This window comes from Onychomys torridus, chromosome 1 (assembly GCF_903995425.1).
Source record: "Onychomys torridus chromosome 1, mOncTor1.1, whole genome shotgun sequence".
NCBI classification, from domain to species: domain Eukaryota; kingdom Metazoa; phylum Chordata; class Mammalia; order Rodentia; family Cricetidae; genus Onychomys; species Onychomys torridus.
Window position 1 is genome coordinate 20,660,822 of NC_050443.1, and position 16,144 is coordinate 20,676,965.

General features: G+C 37.9%; 2 protein-coding genes across 4 annotated transcripts in view; both read right to left on the reverse strand.

The window, feature by feature from the left end:
- Znf91 (zinc finger protein 91) overlaps window positions 1–16,144 on the reverse strand; it is an 84,679-nt gene that overhangs the window by 67,653 nt on the left and 882 nt on the right. The window contains exons 1-2 of one of the 3 annotated variants that reach the window (XM_036181200.1): window positions 15,852–15,909; window positions 13,571–13,683 (exon numbers count right to left, since the gene is read on the reverse strand). The gene's annotated coding sequence lies outside the window, so the exon portion shown is untranslated. Of the gene's footprint in view, window positions 1–13,570; window positions 13,684–15,851; window positions 15,910–16,144 lie in introns of those variants that run through there. The other 2 variants (XM_036181209.1, XM_036181219.1) reach the window with 2 other exon arrangements.
- Window positions 13,868–16,144, reverse strand: part of LOC118579693 (zinc finger protein 25-like) — a 33,100-nt gene continuing 30,823 nt past the window's right edge. Inside the window, exon 5 of the mRNA XM_036181241.1 lies at window positions 13,868–15,966. Coding sequence (XP_036037134.1) covers window positions 14,362–15,966 — 1,605 coding nt within the window. The 3' untranslated portion in view covers window positions 13,868–14,361. The remainder of the gene's footprint in view (window positions 15,967–16,144) is intronic.

Sequence of the window (16,144 nt, forward strand, 5' to 3'; positions counted from 1 at the left end):
GGTGATTTTCTCCATTCCTATGGCATTACATCATGGATCCACTACACCCGGGTCAAAAAAACCAAAAAACAAAAACAAACAAACAAAAAAACAAACAAACAGAAGCCATACATACTGCTGCCAAATGGATAGCCTCTGTACTACGGAACCATTAAAGTTAAGGTTTCATTAGGCCTCAGGCCCTTTCACTGCCTGCCCCTCTACCTCCTTCTGAGACTTGTGTTTGGTATGAATACAGCATTAAGGTCCAAACCTCATGGCCCTCAGGCCTGGACCTGGGACCCGAGGAAGACATATACAGGGAAAGTATTAGTTAGGGTGTCTACAGACCAGCAACCCAGATTCCAGCTTGACCTTTATTTGCTGTTCAATACTTTAAATGTGTGGTTGTATGGAGAAAAAAAAGATATAGGAATTTATCTTTTGAGATAGGGATACAGAACTTACAATTCTATGCATGCCCTGCAGCTAGGCTCTCTGGTTGCCAGGAACATGTGAGTTTCCACTACAAAAACTGGGTTTATAAAACTGTGGCTTCCAAAAAATTTCCTTAGAAAAGATTCTGGCCTTTGGGAAACAACAACGAAAACCTGAGACATCAAACCCTGTGCCACAGGAAGGCACTCTGGGAGTAGAGTTAATCATTCCCAAACAAAAATTGGCCAGGATTGCTGGTTATGCTTATACACATGTTCCCTATACTATATAGGGATACAAACTAACCAAACTGTCATCCTATTGACAGAGAAAACTCATGACTAGGAGTAATCCAAAATAATGTTAAAGATCTTAGACAACACTAAAATTTGTCTATTATCACAAATTTTTAATCTAGGCACTTCCCCTTATTCTGATGCCTACTATTCTGCCTCATGGATTAATTTATATGGATAACAGCAATATTACTGAGTCTCTGAGACTACTTGGTGGGCATGTACTAATGGTTTGGCTAAAGATGCCTCTTCTGATGCTTTCTAAACTAAGTAGATATATTGATCAGGACCTAGATATATTAAAAGCTTCAGTTTCCTATGTCTGACTTTGAAAAAAAACCTATTGCTTCCATGCTAATTTGGCATGGACTGCATAGCACCCATTGCTGCTTGATAAAGTTCCAGAATTTTGACTTTGTAGATCACAATTCTCCATCACTCTTTTACTCTCATTTTTAATGACTCCCACTATATCTTATGGGAGTTCCCTTACTCCTTTCACTTTGAAAAATTTTGTGTGGGATTTGATGGATGAAAATGTATATAGTTCCAGTCTCTTTAAACAAAATAATTATTTGGGAAAAATCTCCATCACCATGAAGCCATATAGTATGATGACTCTGCACACAGAAATCATTTGTACCCATTTGATTACATCAATAACAGGAAAGTTAGAGATTTACTAACTTGAAGCAGGAAAAGCATACAATCCAGATTCAGAGCCAGAGCCCACTATGAGCAAGAGTTCAGTTAATAAGTATAGAGAAGTAAGAATGTTACAGTATAATGGGAAAAAGCATAAGACATAAGGACCTTCCCTTCAGAGAGTGTATGAGGGTAACAGGCCCATACTGTGAGACTAAGACATGGCACAAGCACTGATCATGCCCCTTGAGGAATAAAAATTGCTCTTAAATTGTAATGGAGTGTTTGGTCCCTACAAAAAGTACATTTCCACAGGTCAGGCATTTGGATAAGGGCCTCCATTCTCTCAGGGGCTTGAAGAAAGTTCCTGCTTGTTAAAGTAGTCATTCTCCTTACCTCTGGCAGGAGGAACTTGTGGCTCTTCCATTGATGTAAAAGAGTACCTGGTGGAGCTACTGAACCTTTGAGAACAATAGACATTTAGATACTTGCTAAACTTATTGCTTTTGTCTTAGGAAAAATACTATAACGAAGCTAATGGCTATTTTCATCCCTGAATCTTTGAGCCTGCTTTCAATCTTTCCTGTGGCTAAATGATTAAGTATAAAAGGTATAGCCTTTTTTCAATGAATGCACCAATAGCCATCCTGATTCACATGTCAGTTTCCTCTTTCCTCATGCAGACTCTAGACCTGAGCTGGTCTCTTATACTGATTGATCAGAAATACTTAGAAAAAAATCTTGCCATTGTTGGGGAAATAATTGTAGCCAGTCTGTGTTCTCTTAGTCACTGGCTAACTACTCTACAATCAGCACTGGCTGTACCTTTACTTCTCATTCTTATTGCATTAACAGTGTACCACTGCATCTTAAACTAAAACAGGATGAGTCCATGATTTGACTCTTTCACTAAGACCAGTGGGGAATGTAACAGAACCCCAGAACTTAGTATGCCCCTAGACCTTAGCACAACTAACTCCATGATGTAAGTACCATTCGGGCTGTAAAACTGAACACATAGACAATACCACCTGCCAAAACTAAAACAAAGGCCTAATCCATCAAAGTCCATATAGTTCTGGGAAGGCCTCAAAATGTACAAACCTTGCTTTTTTGCTTCTATAGTTCTCCTTCTGGCTAGCTGTTCTTGTTAACTTAAGTATGTCAACTCAAACATATTTTTTTTTGTGTTTAAAAGCTCACCTTGAGAAAGGGTTGGGACTATACTGGGATGCCAAACACCCAGTGTAGTTGCTAGCTGGATAATAGACTTTCTATTGGCTTAAACCAATGTCTAAGCAGTCTTCTCTGGTGACTATTCCTCATCATTTCTCTTCCCCTAATTCCAGATTGGTTAACTTAAACAAATGGAAGCTGGTAGGCCCACAGCTTCAGATTTGTTTCTGGTGGTATAGGGAAGGTCCCTTTCTCTAATTTTGGGTGAGTCAACTTAGAAAAAAAAAAAAAAAAAAAAAAGAAGGGGATAACATTCCAGGCTTTTGTCTTGGGTCAGGAGGGTGAGGAAAAAGACTGTAAGAATGCTATCTTCATTAAATCTCCATGACCCATTGTCTTAACTGTATCTTAGGATCTGTCTAGCTCCTAGTCCATCCCTGATGCTGAATTGGCCATAATTCAACAATCCTCCTGCTTCAGTGAGCCTAGTAGATTACAGCACTGAGCCATCATACCACTGGAATGGTAGTCTTTATTCTTAAAGAATACATAGAGGTTCTTCCACCTGAAGAATTAATGTGTTCAATAAAATAAAAAGAATAGATAAAACAGAGGTATGGGAATTGTAATTTTTTTTAACTCTTTGGGGGCCTTCCACCCACATCCCAAATAAATGGAGATTTATTCTTATTTATGAATTCTTGACCTTTGCTTGGCTTGTTTCTAGCCAGGTTTTCCAACATAAATTATCCTGGTTTTCTTTAACTATGTTTTGTCTTTGGGCTTTTTATTTTTCTTTATTCTGTATATCATTCTTTTCTTCTTAGTCTGTGGCTGGCTATGTGGCTGGTAGTGTGGCTGGCCCCTGGTGTCCTCCTCACCTTCTCCTTTTCCTGCTTCTCACTCCTTCCCTAGATTTTTTTCCTTCTATTTATTCTCTCTATCCACTAGCCCCACCTATCCTTTTTCCTACCTAGCTCTTTATTAGACCAATCAGGTGTTTTAGGCAGAATGCAACATATCTTTTCATCATTAAACAACTATTCCACAACATAAATGAATGCAACACATCTTAAACTAATATTCCACAAAAGGGAATGGTGGTACATGCCCCCAGCACTCAGGAGACAGGAGAAATTTTTATGAGACCAAGGATATCTAAGGATATATAGAAACTTTGCTTAAAAATAAATAAATGTGTAAAAGGAAATAAAGCATGTAATTTTCATGTAGAAATGATGTGGATTCTCTTTTCCTATGAGTTCTACAATAGTGCTATAAATGTGTTTGCCAAAAAAATAAAAATAAAAAAAAAAATCCTGGGGTATAAAGATGGATGAAGATGGATGTGGCCTCTTCCAGAGGAAGTGCTCTTAGCCACTGACCCATCTTTCCAGACCCAATTCAGTATGCGCGTAGGAAACACTTCTTTATGTGTACTATTCTTGTATAGTTTTGATTCAGAAAGTAGTTTTCTGGATGAAAACTTCATGTGATCTTGGGAAGAATGCGTACTTTACTATTATTAATGGAAGTACAAGGTTAGATTTAATCAGTTCAATGATGCTTTTTTATACTGCTATTGATCTACATATTGGTGAAATTGGTATTTCATGTCTCTAAATGTAATTTTGATTGCCGCCCCCCCCCCCGCTTCTTTTTTGAAGCAAGATCTTGCAGTATAGCTCCAGTAGCTGGCACAGAACTCACTATGTAACCCAGTTAGGAACTGGCTGTATTGCCCAGGATGGCCTCAAACTCATAGTCTGAGAAGGCAGTCTTCATTCTCAACCTAAGTGCTAAGATTACAGTTGAAAGCCATACCTAGATCTTTCTGTTTGGTTAGTTGGTTGATTGGATGATGTGGTTTCTTTTTCTTTTTCTGAGAGTTACTACTTTATTTTATGTGTATGGGTGTTTTCCATGAAGGTTGAAGGGGGCACACTCATATCAGCCTGAGAGTATACAAGAGAGAAAACCTTTGAACCTGATTATACCCCAAAGACAGCTTGTGTGGCCATCAGAGTAGCAGAGATAAGGAAGTACATTTGTTTACACATTTTTACTACATCTGTAGATTAAGGGCCAGAACAGCTGGGGAAACATAGCTTCATTTCTCTAGCCTGAAGAGCTGCTCTTAAATCTACAGGTCTATGATCTAACAGAACTCATGATCCTCCTCTCCCTACATTACTAAATACTAGAGTGAGCATTAGTGTAAGGTTTTTGTTGTTGCTTTGTTTCACTCGAACTTAAAAATGCTTTTGACAGAGTAACTCAGATAGATAAAAGGAATCTGAGTCTTCACTAACAAAGGGCTTATGTCAAGCATTATTAAAGCACCATTAAGATCACCTGTTCTGTTAGTCAGAAGTTCTTTGAAAATTTAATTCTAATTGCTAATAACTGCCTATAAATAAGCAGAGATACCGGGGCAATATGAACCCCTTACTGGCAGCTGTTAGATTCTCCCTTGTTGCCCTAGACTCCTTGGGCAAAGGACTATCAAACTTCAGACTATACTATCTTTTACCAAACTAGTGGTTATAAACACTTCATGGATGCCTCAAGAAACCTATGAGATAATTTCCTTGGATGTCTGATCCTACTACCTCTATGTCCTAATTGGTAGAATTATAGGCAGGCACCATTACAACTAATTTATTTCATGCTAGAGGTAAAGTCCAGGACCATGTCCAATCTGATCATACACTCTATAACCTGAATGCCATCTCCAATCATCTTTGTTTGTTTGTTGTTTTTTGTTTTTGCTATCAAGAAGCTCAATAAATTCTAGAATCTAGAGTCTAGGTAATCTTGTAACCATTCCTACCTTGATCAGAGAGGACCATTTCTGGTGAACTATCAGAGGGACTTTTGTGATTGGTTCTAAAAAAAAAATGATAATGGAATAACAAATTTCAAGTTCATAAAAGGTTTCTATAATTGTTGCAAACATCCCTCCCTACTCTTCTTATATAAGCCACTCAGTCAACTCACTTGGTGAATAGACTGGTACAACAACCTCTGCTGTATTACTTGGTGTTGCAACATTAGGTCTAATAAAAGGTTTCTTTTGAGTAGTCTAATTTAGTAGTGTAGTCTGAATTGGTAATGTGAATAAAAAAGCGGTAGAGGACTACTCAATGTCTAACAACACTTGCTCTTTTAAGGGACTTGGGGCTTGGTTCTCAGTACCCACATGGCAGCTCACAACCATCTGTAACTACATTTCCAGATTTGATGCCTTCTTCCAACCTCTGCAAGCAACAGACATACATGTGGCACACATACATACATGAAGGGAAAACAGTCCAACATATAAAATCAATAAATAATTTCTTAAAATTCTCTTTGAGGGGCTAGAGGAATGGCCTAGTGGTTAACAGCATGTGCTGCTATTGAAGAAGACCAGAGTCTAATTGCTAGTACCTACGTCAGCTCACAATCATCTGTACCTCCAGCTCAAGGGAGATCTGAATTGTCTCCAAAGGCAATTTATATGTCAAACACACACACACACACACACACACACACACACACACACACACACACACACACAAGAGAGAGAGAGAGAGAGAGAGAGAGAGAGAGAGAGAGAGAGAGAGAGAGAGATTAAAAATAAAATAAATCTTAGGAAAAAATCTCTTTGAGGTGGGCATGTGATTTCATATCTGCCATTTCAGCACCAAGAAACTGAGGCAGCAGGATTTCTATGAATTTGAGAGAGGCTTGGGCTAAGTCAGTCTGAGGTTTAGTGAGACCATTTTTCAAAATCAAAACAAAGCTAGACCTCATAGCATATGCCTTTAATCCCAGCACTCAGGAGGCAGAGGCAGGCAGCTCTCTATTAGTTCGAGGCTAGCTGGTCTACATAGTGAGTTCCAGGGCTACATATGCTGATTCAAGATAGGTAGATAGATAGATAGATAGATAGATAGATAGATAGATAGATAGATAGATAGATATGGATGGATGGATGGATGGATGGATGGATGGATGGATGGATGGATGAGACAGCTGTTCACTGAGTTGATGATATGAAGAAATATATAATATAAAGGAATTATTAAATGAACTTTGTCTTGTAATAATGGCAGAGTTTCCAATAATTTCTGAAATGCCCCTAAACATACTTCTGTAGCTTTTTAAAAAACTACATATTTGGGCTGGAGAGATGGCTCAGCGGTGAAGAGCACTGGTTGTTCTTCCAAAGGTCCTGAGTTCAATTCCCAGCAACCACATGGTAGCTTACAACCATCTAAAATGAGATCTAGTGTCCTCTTCTGGCAGGCAGAAAACTGTATACATAATAAATAAATAAATCTTTTTAAAAACCTACATATTTATGTGAAATTTTTCTCAACTTTGATGAATTTAAAATCAAAATACTGACTCTGAAAAATGCTGCAGATATTCTATGTCCTGCAGTATCAAATATTCAACAATCACTTAACTTTAGGTAAACATAAACAAGCAAATCCATCTCACTATAATGCAAATTTGCTTTCATCTTTAGGAGTAAAAGCATGTCTCCTAAACTATTTTTATAGTGCTGGTTCTGCAACAGGTTTTGCATCTCTTGACAGCAGTTGATGTTGCAGCAGGCAGGGGGAGCAGGAGCCTTGTAGGGTTACTGCTCTTTTATCTGTGATTTATACCCAGGTAAAAATCAAAGAACTACAGCCAACTGATTTGTCAAATTATAGCTGTTTATGAGGTACAATGTAAGGGTTACAGGGTTATGCTAGTAAGCTCAGGCTGCATTGATTGACATTAACATAGTCAACTCTGTTCAGTTAGTTACTCTAAAGTACAATTATCTTAAGGCTACAATCATTATCTGTATTAATGGATTCATTCAGAAGTTATCTGGTTTTCTCTGATCACCAGGAGACTAATTTTTGACCATGTAGTCAATTTGAGAACCCATTTATTTGTTGTTTTGACTGGTTTGTTCCTTGTCATAGAGATGGTATCAATGTCATGTATGGTCTTTCATCTTTTAAAGTTGTGTGTGTTGTGCATGTGCATTGCACGTACATTGGTTATTTTCTAAACATAATGCATGTATGTGGTTCAGTTTTACTCTGAACACAAATCTTTTCATATGGCATATATTGCAAATCTGTGTTGTTTTCTAGGGTGGATTTGGGGGAAGGGTGTTAACTCCTTTAATTTTAATATTTGAAGTTGCTAGTTACCTTATTGCTTAGTTTTTCTTCTGTTAAAAAGAATTCCTGCTGGCTACACTCCTCTAGCCCCAGCACTCAAGCAGCAGAAGTAGGAAGATCTGGTAGGTTTGAAGTCAGCCTGGTCTACATAGTGAGACCTGGGCTGGAGAGAGGCTCAGTGGTTAAGAGCACTGGCTGCTCTTCCAAAGGATACTGGTGCAATTTCCAGCATCCACATGGTAGCTTACAGCCGCCTGTAACTCCAGGACCAAACCTAATCATGGCCTCCCTGAGGACGGGGCCCACAGGTGGCCCCCAGGCATACATACAGGCAAAACACCTACACACATAATTTTTAAAAATTAAAAAAAATAAATAAACAAAACTTGCCTAGTATATCCTTAAATCACCTGCCTGTAGCTTCTAAAGTCTTATATTTTTTAACTTTTAAATATGCAAATTATGCAGAAACATGGACAAATGCAAAACACAATGCACTTTTCCAACTAGAAATGAAATTGCCTTTCCCCATTTTGCTTTTTAAAATAGGCTCTTCTATTTCTTAGGCTAATGCCAAACTCATAGACTACCTGCTTCTGCAGAGCTGAGATCTTAGGGGTGGCCTAGGCCCGTATTTTACACTTCTGGCAGTTTCTTCTACTGTCCTATGGTGCCTAGTGAATCATTAATAAGCTTTGGATAGAAATGCAAAGTCCTTGAGGATGCTTCTTTGGGACATTTCTTCATTTGTTCACTAAAGCTGTACAAATGATAATCTAAATAGTCAGTAGACAGGAAAAGACAAGGTTTCACAGGAGGAAGGCATGTGGTATGGTTATTTAAACAAGAATGACCCCTGTAGGCTCGTTTATTGGAATACTTGGTCCCCAGTTGGCGGAATTGTTCGGGAAGGACTAGGAGATATGGACTTGTGGGAGATGATACTAGTGTGGGCTTTGTTTCAAATCCTCATGTTACACCCCCATCCTATGTTTCACTGCAACAAACTTTTGCATAAAGACATAAGTTATCAACTACTCCAATACCATGCCTACCTGCCTGTTGTCATGCTTCCACCACAATGGTCACAGCCTCAACTGTCAGACGCAAATCAAACATTTTCTTTCACAAGTTGCTTCGTCATGATCTTTAATCACCACAACAGAAAAGTAACTAAGACATATGGCAATATACAAGTAAAAAAAAATGCAAGGTTAATGGGCTTAAGAGTTATCTCAGCAGTTACTGGGTGCTCTTTCAAAGGACCTGGGTTCAATACCCAGCACCTACTACATGATGGGTCAAAATTGTTTGTAACTCAGTTTCCATGAATTTATTGCCCTCTCCTGGCCTTCAAAGGTACCAGGCAAGTATGTAGTACACATACATGCAGGATATACACCCAAACACAGAAAATATTTTTTTAACTACATGATTAATTATTCCAGAAAAGGAGCATGCTTGGGCACAAAAGAAATAGCAGGAAATCAAAACCAGTCAAGGGAAAGATTGAAGTTAAATTGGGTGTCCAAAAGCTGTTTCATTTTTCCAAATAGGTAGAACTTCTTGAACTCTATTTTTAAAAACCTGGTGTTTACTAGAGAGGGAGACAATTTTAAAAAATGATTTCCTTTTAAGCGCATTGGTGTTTTGCTTTCAAGTATTTCTGTGTGAGGGTATCAGATTAACTACAATTGGACTTAAAGACAGTTGTGAGCTGCCATATGGGTGCTGGCAACTGAATCCAGGTCCTTTGGAAGAGCAGCCAGTGCTCTTTTTTTTTTTTTTTTTTTTTTTTTTTTTTTTGTGTGTGTGTGTGTGTGTGTGTGTGTGTTTAGGAGGTACAAACCCTTCAAAGATAGGTCCAACGTAAGCAAGTCTTCAGCCTGAAGAAATTTAATTATTACATAAGAGTTTTGTCAGGTGAAATGATAGGACACGCCTCTGCTGTGTGGCAACTGAGTGTTTTAAAAAAGGAGACATATTCTTTGTTGTCCTATGTACTATGCCTTCTATGTCCTATGGTTGCTCATGAGAATGGACTATTCCATGTGGCTGATGGCCTTAATACAAATGGAGATCTAGCTTAGAAGCTTTATATATGACAAGATTGAACGCTCAACTGACAAAGACTGAGACATAAGGGAACAGATACCTTTGCATTCAGCCAGAGAGTGTTGGAAGTAGTTAAGATTGCAAATTTGGTTTATTTATAAAGTTTTATGAGTTGCAAGGTTTTGCCTGTATATATGTCTGTACTACATGCATACCCGATGCCCACAGAAGTCAGAAGACATTATCAAATTTTCTGAATCTGGAGTTAATAGTTGTTAGCCACTGTGTGTGGCCTAGGAATCAAATCTGGGTCTTCTGGATGAATAGGCACTGCTATTAAACTACCATGCCATCTCTCCAGTGCTCAATCTGGTTTATTTGAAAAGTTCTAGGTTAATCACCATTACGGTAGGAAAATCTAGCAGTCCTCCAGGACTGAAGAGCATGTAATGTTATTTTGGGCATTTTGGAAAAGTATTGGTTGTATGGTCAAAGACAGGAGTAGCAGGATAATGAAAGTCATACTGATTAAAAGTGGCACTGTAGTTTGATTTTAGGAAGGCAGGTAATCACTGTGACAATGATAATCAGTATGAGAAGACACACAAAGTTCTGTATAGGAACCCAACAGTGTTTTCACTGACTGTAGCTATGGAATGGGTAATTAACTCAGTAAATGTGAACCCTAGTCCAGGAATAGTCTCAGGTCTTCTGGAGAAGAGTTGTCTATGTGAATTCCTGAAATGGGATATATTATATAGGGCATAAGAGGATAGCAAAAAGGAACATGAAAAAGTATTACAGAACCAATAAAGGAAGAATTCATTCTTAGGTCTTGTGAGAGAAAGCAGAGCTCTCTAAGAGGCTCACTGAAGCAGGGTCCTTGAGCTTTTGAGTTGGGCAGATAACTCCTTAACAGATCTTATAGATTGGACATGTGATTGGGACTTGATGTTAAAACAGCTTCCAGTAGTCACTTTATCCTGTGAGCAAGTTTTAAGGCAGACCCAAGCCACTGAGTTAATGTGAAGGGTGATTCTTATTTATCCTAGAATTCAGTGATGGCCTTTATATTCTGTCCCAGTGATGTCACATACTGAGAAAACATGTTCTGGGAGAAGGGAGTCATTGTCTTCAGTTATATATCCCTTGCTATTATATTGCCCTCTTCCCAGGGACACCTGTTAGAGTAGTGTTCCCAAGTGTTCATGTTTCTGAGCTATGCTTCAGTTGGGGATACATACAGAAAAGCCTTACTTGACTGGGTTTAGAAGTATTTTTTGTTGTTGTTTTTTTGAGACAGGGTTTCTCTGTATAGCTTTGGAGCCTTTCCTGGAACTCATTCTGTAGCCCAGGCTGGCCTCAAACTCAGAATCTGCCTGCCTCTGCCTCCTGAGTCTGGGATTAAAGGCATGAGCCACCATGGCTTGACTAGAAGTCTTTTAAGATAAGGTCTCATGTAGATCATTCTGGCATGCACTTCACTATATAGCTGAAGAATGATCTTAACTTTAATCTTATTGTTGCTACCTCCTAATTGCTTGATTATCATGTTCTATTTTTATCAACTTCTCAGCCCATTTGTTTGTACTTTTTCTTATGAAATAGCATTGCTATCATTCATGTGGACCTATACTCACTCTGTAGCCCAGACTGGTTTTGAACTTGTGAACCTACTGCCTTGGCCAAGAGAGTAGTTAAGAACACAGGCATTCTTCACACCACTTCTGCTGTCTCTCCTTATGAAGACAGTATGATTTTATTTAGTTTATTTTCTGGAGAATCCAGATGACATTATTCATATCCTGGTCTCTAGCTTAATTACATTGGCAAAAATGCTTATTCCCAATATGTTACATTTAGAGGTTCAAAGACAGTTGCCTTCAAACCTACACACACACACACACACACACACACACACACACACACACACACACATACACACTATGGAATATGGACATATACATACACAGTAAACATATGTCATTCAAGATTCTCATCAGCATTTCATATTTTAATTTTATTTTTTATGAAATTATGTATAACTTGAATTTCACTGTGTCCTCTACTTAGCTCTTTAAAGAAGACTCTGCAAAACATAAAACTCTGTATCTGATTTTTATTTTCCCCTCTTTACTTAAATGTTATTTCATTGATGTTGTGCCTCTTATTTTTTATGATGTTATCTACTGTGCATACTTTATTATTATTAAAATGTGTTATTGATTCCTAAATGCTTTATATATTTTGTTTATCTTTGAGTTTATTGGTTTTAGTTGTATTTGCTTTATAAATAATTCCCTAAGCTTCTTTAAAATAGTGGGTAACTTAACAATTTGGGGACATAGTCACTACACTACATGCTATGCAGCTACATGGAATCTCTGCCTGATGTCTATGTTCTGAGTGTTTGATATTCAAACTGGGGGCACTATTTGGGGAAGTATCTTAAAGTTTAGAATGTGCAGCGTAGTTGGTGAGGTCACAAAGACATGACTTTGAATCTGATACCTTTTCTTTGGATTATGCTTCCTGTCTTTAAATGTCTATGTCCTTTGTGTGTGCTGGGGATTACAGTTATAAAGTATACATGCAGAAGCATATGCCCTATTACTAAGTTACACTCTGACCTTTAGTTCCTATATTTTTAAACAAACTTCACATATTCTATGTGGTTATGCTGAAGCCACTCAAGGAAATAAAGTCTACTATCCACAAAGCACAGATATTTATGTATGTATGGGCTTTAATAGCTTAGACTGAACTACAAAGTTCCAATGACAACAAACTCATCAAAACATTGCCTAGGGGCCTATATCTCAGGATAGAGTACTTGCCTAGAATGCCCAAGTCTGTGGTTTTGATCGAAAGCATTACAATAAGAAAAAAAAAACCCCCCCAAAATAAAAAAGTTGCCTAATGGCCCAGCACTCAGGAGGCAAAGGCTGGCAAATCTCTGTGAGTTCGAGGCCAGCCTGGTCTACAAAGCAAGTTCCAGGACAGGCACAAAGCTACACAGAGAAACCCTGTCTCGAAAAAAATAAAAGTTGCCTAATGGATATTGACAAGGTACATTATTATGTTTCTTTATTGGGTTATAGTTGAACGTTTTAACTTTTAATAGCACATTTAAGCAAAATTCCATTTGAAGAGTAACATGAAAATTACATATCCTAAAGTTTTGTTATACAATTTCCTAATGTCTAAAAAATTTTGGTATTTTTCTACTGTGTGTATATGTTCTGTATGTGTGTGGGGAGAGGTACCTAACTACGCACATACAGAAATCAGAAGACACTCAAGCTACAACATCAAGAATTTGTCTCAAAAGTAAACAATTATAAAAATGTGACACATTCAAAATGTTCATATCTGATGGGACATTAAAACTTGTAGACAATTTTACCGATATACAAATGCCTCATGAAAGTAAATATTCTAAACCAAGATGACACATGAGAACTTCTGTGTAAATATTCAGTACAAGACTCATAAGCCTACTGCCACTGAGCCACATTTAAGTCAATATACTTCTAAACTTCAAATGCGCTCTCACTTGCATAAGTTATCTGATGGCTGGTACTGTGGGAGCATGGCTGAATGCCTTTTCTAGAATCCTTATGTCTATAAGTTATTGGCAAATCTGTAATAAAATCAGTTTGACTACTGAAGTGTTTTCAAATTGGACTCCACTGCTTAATCACCTCTATTGGGTTTCTGATGCTAGATCAATTTCAAGTTCAATTTAAATTTTTGGCACTCTTTATATTCTTAGGGCTTTAAAAACGTGGATTGCAATGTCTTTACCTGACATGGGACACTTCAAGTAGGCTTTACTGCTTTTAATTATATGGAATAAGATCATCTGTTGCTGAGGCTAGTCTTCAGTCAGAGTCTCAATAAAACTGCAGGATGAGGATCTAGAATTGAAAGCACATGGTAATATACCTCACTACAATTTTTGCTGTACCTGGTATATCATATATGAAGTTTCTAATGTAGAAGTCTTATTTCTATTTTAAAATATGTCAGACTGGGTGGTGATGGCACACAACTTTAATCCCAGCACTCAGGAGGCAGAGCCAGGAGGATCTCTGTGAGTCTGAAACTAGACAGAGAAACCCTGTCTTGAAAAAAACAAAACAAATCAAAACATGTCTATTTTCATTGGGCCCCACACCTGCATAAGTTTCTAGGTGTGAATTCATGGGGCTTAATATTAGAAAGCTTTCCTCTGTTCTTAACATTGGGTGTTACTCACAGTATATTCAAGTCAAGTGAAGAATGACACAGCTTTTCTGTGTTGTTTAACTTCACAGGAGATATTCACACATATGTCTTACAGAGCACTGTGGTACCATGCCTTCAGTCTTTACAGAGATATATATGTCTCACTGTAGTATGTGTTCATTGGTAGAGTAACAACTGATTTACACTAGAAGTTTACCATACTTTTAAAATTAATCAGATTCTCACCTGCAAGCTTTCTGATTATACACTTTAGTAAAATTTCATTGATTCTTTATGCCCTTACGCTTTCTCATTTGACTTTGAGTAAGGTGTGACATGAGGAAGAAAAATTTCTGCACTTGATACACTTACAGGGTTTTCCTTTGTATAAATTCTTTCATACACAGAGAAGCTGCATTTGCTTTGAATTGTTCTCCTGAATTATTTACATCTAATGACTTCTCATGTGTATGAGTTCTTTGATGTCGAGTGAGCTGTTTCTTGAAGTAGTAAGCTTTCCTACATTGTTCACATGCATAGGGCTTCACACCTGTATGAATTCTCTGATGTTGAGTGAGGTGTGACATCCAGGAAAAGGCTTTCCCACATTCTGCACAATGAAATGACTTCTCACTTGCATGAGTTTTCTGATGTAGAGAAAGATATTTCTTGCAGTAGAATGCTTTCTTGCATTCTGTACATTGATAGGGCTTCTCACCTGTATGAACTCGATGATGCTCAATGAGCAAATACTTATTATAGAATGCTTTTCCACATTGTTTACATTCATAGGGCTTCTCACCTGTGTGAGTTTTCTGATGCGCAGTAAGCCCAGACTTGCTGTAGAATGTTTTCCCACATTGCTTACATTCATATGGCTTCTCATCAGTGTGAGTTTTCTGATGTACAGTAAGCTGTGTCTGAGAATAGAATGCTTTCCTACATTCTGTACATTGATAGACCTTTTCACTTATGTGAGTTCTCTGATGTACAGTGAGGTGGGACTTACAGTAAAATGCTTTTCCACATTGGTTACATTCAAAAGGCTTCTCACCAGTATGAGTTTTCTGATGCACACTAAGGTTAGACCTCCAGTAAAATGCTTTTCCACATTGTTTACATTCAAAGCGCTTTTCAGCAGTATGAGTTTTCAGATGATGAGTAAGTTGTTTCTTAAAGTGGAAAACTTTGGGACACTGTGTACATTCATATGGCTTCTCATCTGTATGAGTCCTTTGATGTCGAGTGAGGCACGCACTGAAAGAGAAAGTTTTCCCACATTCTGTACACTCATAAGGTTTCTCACTTACATGAATTCTCTGATGTAGAGAAAGATGTGTGTTACAGTAGAAAGATTTTCCACATTTCACACATTCATAGGGCTTCTCTCCTGTATGACTTCTTTGGTGTCGAGTGAGTTGTGACTTATAGTAAAAAACTTTCCTACATTCTGTACATTCATGTGGCTTTTCGCCTGTATGACTTCTCTGGTGGACAGTGAGATGTGACTTATAGCTGAAAGATTTCCCACATTCTGTACACTCATAAGGCTTCTCACCTGTATGGCTTCTCTGATGTTCAGTTATTTGTGACTTGTAGTAGAAGTATTTCCCACATTCCAGACATTTGTAGGGCTTCTCATCTGCATGAGTAATCTGATGCTGAAACTTGGTATGGGAAGCTTTCCCATATCCGGAACTTTCATATGGCTTCTCATCTATACAACTTCTCTGATGATGTTCAGTGAGGTGTGACTTACAAGTGAATGTATTCCTGCACTGTCTATGTGGACAGGATGTCTCCACTTTAAGTCTCTGACCATTATTGAGAAGTGACTTATAACTGAAAGTTTTCTTACATGCGAATGTGCTCTGATCCCTTATGTGCTGTGACTGCTGGCAAAACATCTTCACACCTCCTTTCCCTTCGTAAGAGGTACCCTGGCAGATTTTCTGTGCCACCTTCAGTTCTGCCTTGAGACAGAGGAATTAGTTATATTTCATACAGCCACAGGGCTTTTTTTTTCTAGAACATGCTTTCTAATTTTGGTTTAGTATCTTTCTTGTGCTATACAGATAAATGCCATATATAAAGCTATCTAATATTTACTGAGTTTACCAGAGATCTATTTAATATAAAAGCTCATGTGTA